Below are 7,300 nucleotides of genomic sequence, written 5' to 3'. Positions count from 1 at the left end.
ACACTATGTTCACATCTGCGCTCATGTGTCCATTTTGATGGACCAGAACAATGGACACACGGAACGGTAAAATGGACACAAACTGTGCCCGATGGACCCCACTGACTATAATGGGATCTGTTGGGGCTCCATTCTTTCAAACTGAAACCATTGGACAACAAAGTCAAACTTCCACCACTTTTCTGTGCATTGATTTTTGATATACACTGCAACGGGAGTCTCCAGTTGCATAAAGATGATGTGAACCTGGATTTGGGCTAGTCAGTGAGTAAAAGCTGGGGTGGAAAGCCAGAGTCTCTCAAAGTGGAGAGGAATTCAATATGGAAGTCCACCTCAAATTCCATTTCTGCTGTGTGAACGGATCCTTAGACAGGTGCTTCAGACAGAAAGCAGCACTGTTTTTAAATAAAATGCATTACATTTTGGTTCAGAATCGCAAGCTATTAAATGAAGACACTGTCTGAAACGTTAGAGACAGTTGGGGCAAATGGTAGGAATAACTAAAGTAATAATTTTAGGCAGTCACATATAATGCAGTCCCTAAATATGAGAGAACATGTACCTGCAATCTTGAGGTTTATTTCAATAACACCTGAGCTTTCTTCTTGATCTTCCTATAGCAAAACCTGTATATAGCGAAAAGGAGCTGCATTGAAATAAAGACACCAATGGTGAAGGAAAACTGAAAAGATTTAATCTTAAAAGGTAGTAAGAAGTGCAAACTAAGATGTCAGAAAAAAATCTGAGAAAGACCTGATTAAGACACAATTCTTTGTAAAACCAGAAGTCTTCTAGATCCTTCAGCCCTCAGTATTTCCGGTCTTTTGGTTCCCCTTTCATATCAGAAATTTCATACAGTGTATTGGTTAACTCCTTTGTGTAAGGCTCACGGTAAAATCTGGATAACCCTACGTCCTAATGAGAGCTGCTTGTGGCTCCACCAACTATTACATTAGGGCTTTGCATAGACAACAGTGGGTAGTGCTAAATCCAGGGAAAGCTGCTCATGTGCCTGGGCACAATACATAGTAATGAGGGGGACAATGGCTAACTTCACCTAAGAGGCTTTAACCATTGATACGATAGTTGATGTGAATTTCGGGCTTTATATCACACACTAGGGACAGTAACTGCTCTAAAACTATCTCTCTGTTTTGCTGATAGTTCCCCTGGATGATGGAGATCTTCTCAATGGTTTCCTTCTCCACTCCTTCACTGCAGCTACCATGAGAGCCCAAAGCCTAAAAAAGAGCAGAGGCAAAGTGAAAAGATGCATAAACCATTACCACAATACAAAGGGACACAAATTCATATTTAAAGGCATTGGCTAGTTTAGAAACCCATTTTCCAAAACCCTATTAGGAAATTTTAGGCTAACAGAGAAGGAGATCTCCGCTCAGAATCTTCATCTCTTGGCCAAGGTGCCTCTCACATAACCCCACATGCTCATTTCCAATGACACTGTGTGATTCTCAATTTCTTTCTGTGGTAGCACTGCAGGGAAATTAAAGAGGTGGTCCTGTTATGGACACTTCTCTCCTTTCCACAGGACAGGGAATAAGTGTCTGATTGCCCGAGGCCCAAACACCGGGTCCCTCAGTGATCAGAAGTCCTCCTTGAGAATGGAGCACCAGTGCGATTGCACGGCCAGCACTCCTTTCAATTCTACGGTCCGGCAGGAGCATTACAGTCCTGGTGACCCCACAGAAGTGAATGGAGTGCCAGTCACACAAGCGCACTAGTGTTCCATTCACAATGTCAATCTCAAACACCCCCAGAATAGGGGCTTAGGACGCCCAAAAATCATACATTTATTACTTCTTCTGAGGACTGCAGACATTTCATTTTCCACCTGAAGAGACTGCCGCCAGCTTTCAAGCATGTAGAATAATGAATGCACAACAATAAGCAGGCAAACCCTACCTGTCAGATTCCCCTCGCCAACCTATGGTTTGTCAAATCCTAATGCTTGACATAAAGCGATTTTCAGGCAATGGCCATTCATTTACTGTGATTTTCAAGGTCACGTGAAATGTTAATATGGGGGAACTTCAAGTGGAACAAATGACTGAGCACACCCAGGAAGGCATACATGTGTGTGGGGGAGGGCAACACACAGGAACCTTCTCCAATATAGGAACACCACGCAGAAAGAACTGCACAAATATGCCAGCCATTAACCCCTTCCATGCTGCATTACAATTAAATCTATAAAAGAAATCTCTGTCTCAGGAAGTCAGTCATGTCCCCTCTCCTCCACTTATAACTGGCTGCAGCATGAGCTTCCCCGTATGCTATAGAACTAAGCAATAAGAAACTGGGCCTGGTTTAATAAAATGGAATCTGGCCATGCCAAAAAAAGTTAAGTGTGTCACAGTATCTCCTTCTATTATTCACTACAAAGAGATCATTCAGCACTAAGTAGCGTTTAAAAGAGAAGACAGAGGCAGTAATAACCCACCTATCTCCTGCCCAATATCCCCGACACGCAACTTGCTCCTGCTAGATTGGAGGAACAGGGCAGTCAAGAACAGGTTGCATTTTTTTAAATTTCAATGCCCAGCAGAAGGAGAGGGTGGAGGGACCGGAGATTGGTGGCTGGTTCCAATCATGTGACCCAGGGGTTACAACCAGGCCAGAACCTCCGGGTTCATCAACAAGTGTCTTTCGACTCAGTTACGGTAATCTTAACTCCCCAGACAACCCCTTTAAGCCTCCTGTAGAAATATGGGTTCAATACGTACTGCAGCCTCTTTAGACTTGAACTCCTTATCACGCTGCAGCCGATACTGCTCAATTTCTGCCTGCGCCTCCTCTTTGGCTTGTTTCAGACGTCTGTTCTTTCCTGAAGTAGAAGAAAGTGGGAGTTGTGAGAAGCTGAATGCCTTTTGGAAACATGACAGCGCTAACTATCAGCAGCAGTAGTAAACACATCATCTGCAAACATGGTGGAAGCTGCCATGAATAGAGGGCAACAATACGACTGCTGCTACACCAACAGCACCAGCCATGACCCTACCACAGACTGACTGGCATCAGCGGTACTGAGACAGCGCAGACATGCTGGGAGCCATGCTGCTCACTTACCATACAAACTGTAGCAGTGGGGGTAGGTACTGCAACGCTGCCCCACAGAATTCAATGCAGCACTACCAAAACCTGCCACTACACATTGTATGGCAAGTGAGCCGCGTGGCTCCTTCGTGTAAACAATACTGGGACCCATGTTGTCTTGGTACAGCTGATCTGCAGGATCCCTTGATATCAGATCCTCACAGATCTAATATTGATGGCCGATACTAAGAATAGGCCACCAATAGTAAAAACTAGATAACCCTTTTAAGGCATAAAGATGATGATCACATGATACGGACCATAGAACACATATTTTGTGCTCCTTCTATAGCTATCGTCCACAAAAGGGATATAATTTAATGGGATATCCAGATACATGCTCTAAATACCAGACAAACGCTCGTCCCAAACCTGGGACTCACACCTATCTGGAGAATGGGGTCCATGGACCAAGTCTAATGGCTTCAGTGAGCAGAGACAGGTCTGGCTCTCTCCATTCACTTCTAAGGCTAGAGGGGCAGAATATGACTTAAATGGGAATACCCCTATAATAGACTATATTTAAGCGTCACTCACGTTATTTTTTTGCTATTGTGTTGTTTTTTTTGTAATGTAAAGTTACCACTAGCAATGCCAGGGCAATTTTGCCCGTACCCATGTACTCAGTGTGGCACATGTACAAAACGTCACTTCAAATGGCTGTATCTCTGGTTTTCTAACACCCAGACTAATGGCTTTATATATGCAAATTTCTGACTGTGATATCTCGTGTTCTGTTATAGCTAAAACTTACTCATAATAACAGAACCATTTTTCTAGGTGGTATACAACCAGAGATGCCACACCCCAACAGGCAATGCCCCTCTCACACCCAGGAATGCCCAAAAAGTGCCAACTTTTGGGGTTAATTTTACAAAAAAAAAAACCTTGCATTCTTGTCCATGGTGTTACTTGTGACTAGCAGAAAAAAAATCCAACAAGTTTGGTTGTGACAGTCATGTGATATGCTGCAACTTGACCACATGAATAAACATGAAATACTATATTGCAATGTATCATTGTGATCTGCAACATGTATGTGACACTAGGGTAACATAGTGAGCAAGGCATGGACACACTTTGCATGGGTACAGATCGCAATGTGGCGCTGCTTTCATTGCCATACTTTTACGTTGCTACTCATAATTAGCTCTGGCCAGGACACAAAAAAATACAAAAAACCTGATGGAGTTTATGACCATCTTGTAGTAACTTGACTTCTGTTACAGTGTTACACTGCAGCGTATTATTGGTTGGATTTCCTGGCCAGGACACAGACGCCATGTATCATAGTGATGTATAATGTTAGGAGTCCCTGCCGCACTGCGGCCCTCTTGGCCTATACTATATAACAGTATAGGACAGTGACGCTACAGGCAGGGACTCCCGGCATCATAGATCACTACAATCCATGGAGTCTGTGTCTCTAGTCTGAGCTCGGGCCAGGAAATCCTGCAAACGTAGGGATCGGATTTTCCAGTCTGTATTAATTTGTGTGAACAGGGCCTAAATCAGTCATTTGTGTCCTTCTTGACTAAGGATACAGGGCAAAGATAGATAAGGTCATATCTAAGCGAAAGCAATGACCAAGGAGCCTGATGGGCTCTGTGATGAATAATGGCATTGGTAAAATGTAAAGTTTCCCTTGAAGGGACTCCAGCCTGAAGGATTGATGACAGGTGCAGATCCCAGGAACCTTCCATAAGGTGGAAGCAGTTCACAGTTTATGGAAACATCGGAAGACCCCTTAAATGATCCCCACCATAATGCCGGCCATCTCTATACCTTTACAAGGTACTTGTACCCTCCCCCACCGGTACAGGAAGTTAACCCTCTGCCTGCCATACATGTTACTATTTTCCTCCCTCCCCCCACCTATGAGGCAGCTGCGGTGTCATATTTGGGGTTCCCACATGAAGCCTGCGCAGTGACACCACTCTATGGCCACCTGTGGCCCTCTAACTGCTGTAAGCTACAACCTCCATCACCCCCTGCCCAGCATAAGCCGGCCTGCCACACCGGGACTCTCAGGGATAATCCTGGGCAGGCGCTGAGGAGATGCAACAGGTTGTCAGCACTGGCGCCCCCCTCCCGGTAACTGCCGCTCTCACGTTTCCGGGCCTCGGTCACTCTCTCCGCCGCCCTCTTCTCGGCCTGGAGCAGCTGCTGGATCCCCGCTGACTGACTCGCCATGTTCTCTCAGCTTCCCGGCTCGCCGTTCACCACAGTGTTACTTCTCTCCGTGTCAGATGACCAGACACGTCACTGTCACATCACGTGACCACCTCATTCATTGCCGGCCCGCCCTAAGGACCTGTGACTGTCACGTGGTCCTCGTCATATGATTTGTGCCAGTGGGAGAATAAAATAGAGAACTACAACTTCCAGCATGCCCTCTGAGCTACCTATCTGTGGCACCAAAGTTGTAAGCCTGGGTTTCGTTTATTTGACCCTTCCCATGCCATAAGAAGCCATAACCTTCAAGTTTCCATCAGTATAGACATATGAGGGCTTGTTTTTTTTGTGGAACTGTATTTTATAATGATCCCATTGTGAGGTACATATAATGTACAGTAAAAGAAATTGGTATATACATAGTTAGCAGCAAAATTCACCCACACCCCAACACAGGGAACACCCTTTTCAACCCAAGAATGCCCAAAAAGTGCCAACTTTTTGGGGTTAATTTTGCACAAACCCTGGCCCTTTGTGGTTGCCTTTGTCCCTTCCTGCCCATATTGGGTACATGATGGAAACATCACCAGTGACATAACTAGGAATGGCGGGGCCCCGTTGCGTAGTTTTGACATCTCCCTCCTGATCCCGTCGGAGACCCTGACTAACCAACCGCCCCAACCGATCGACCCCCTCCCCCACATTCCTGCATGCACAATTATACCCCATAGTGGCCCCTGCTCACTGCGTTATGCCCAGTAGTGACCCCTGCACATGGTATGATGTGCCCCATAGTGGCCCTTGTACACAGAATATACCCCAGAGTATAATAATCGGAGACCAGGGGGAGGATACAAATATAAAAAACACTGTTACTTACCTCTCCCTGGGCTCCGATGCAGTCCCTGCTAATGTTGGCCATCTTCAATGACGTACAGGACGTCACTTGAGCCGGGGCTTGTGTTGCAACACATAAGGGCACAAACCCTGGTTGATATGATGTCAGGGACATCACACAAGTAGGCTTGTAGCCTGCCTGAAGCCAGGAGAGGTAAGTAACAGTGTTTTTTTATGTTCCTTCGCCTCCCTTGGGCCTCCAATCATTATACTCGGGAATCTGAAAAGACCGCTGAGTATAATGATAGTGTTTGTGAGGATCGGTAAGTAAATAGGGCCTGTTACTTGCTGGAGTTACTCCAGCAGGTAACGGCCTATTAAAATAAAATGCAGCAATAGCAGCTGCTACAGGGCCCCCTATTGTCTTGGGCCCTGTGGCAGCCGCTACTGCTGCTACCCTGGTAGTTACTAGAGATGGGCAAGTACTATTCGAAATGGCAGGCTGGCCCCGTCTGCAAGCTGGAAGGCTCCATTCATTGCTATGGGTGCGTGCTATTCGAAACGTACTTGCTCATCTCTAGTAGTTACGCCCCTGCTGAACATCACTACAATTACAGTGATACCAAATTTATCTAGGTTTTGCAGTTACTGTGTTCAGTGCCCCCTTCATGCTGCACCCATTTTCTTTGATAATTTTTTTATACCCTGCCTCCCAAAAACAAGCACTTTTTTTTATTTTTCCATTCACATACTGTGGCTAGGTGAAGGCTTATTTTCTGTAGAACAAGTTGTATTTTCCAATGGCACCATTTAATGCTCCATACAGTTCAGAAGCTGGAAGATTATTTTACCAGGACCTACATCCTGATGATCTAGCCTTAGGATCGGCCATCAATAATTGATTGGTGGGGGTCCAACACTTGGAGCCCCTGCATCTAGTTTTCTGAAGAGGCTGCGGGGCTCATGAACACTGTGGGCTCTACCTTGTGCCAATGACATCACAATCGTCATCACATGGTACAGCAGCAGCTCCGTCCCATTGACGTGAATGAGGCTGAGCTGAAATAGCAAGCATAACCCTTAGGCTTAGTTCACACGTGCGCGTAATAGCGTATTTTGGTCCTGATTTTGACGCGGGAAGCCACTCTGGAGTGGGCCTAGTCAGGAGAGTGCT

The 7,300-nt window shown here is 45.6% G+C and overlaps 1 protein-coding gene across 1 annotated transcript; it reads right to left on the bottom strand.

Moving 5' to 3' along the window:
* Positions 1–672: 672 nt before the first annotated feature.
* ATP6V1G1 (ATPase H+ transporting V1 subunit G1) lies at positions 673–5,395 on the bottom strand. The gene is made up of 3 exons (XM_075261075.1): positions 5,226–5,395; positions 2,745–2,845; positions 673–1,241 (listed from the first exon to the last, which is right to left on the bottom strand). The coding sequence occupies exons 1-3, from the start codon at positions 5,305–5,307 to the stop codon at positions 1,068–1,070; spliced, it is 357 nt and encodes a 118-aa protein (XP_075117176.1). The 5' UTR covers positions 5,308–5,395; the 3' UTR covers positions 673–1,067.
* Between the last annotated feature and the right edge of the window lie 1,905 nt (positions 5,396–7,300).

Source organism: Leptodactylus fuscus, chromosome 11 (genome assembly GCF_031893055.1).
Source record: "Leptodactylus fuscus isolate aLepFus1 chromosome 11, aLepFus1.hap2, whole genome shotgun sequence".
Classification (NCBI taxonomy): domain Eukaryota; kingdom Metazoa; phylum Chordata; class Amphibia; order Anura; family Leptodactylidae; genus Leptodactylus; species Leptodactylus fuscus.
Note: the sequence above shows the minus strand (reverse complement) of the source record. Positions and strands in the feature narration are given on the sequence as shown.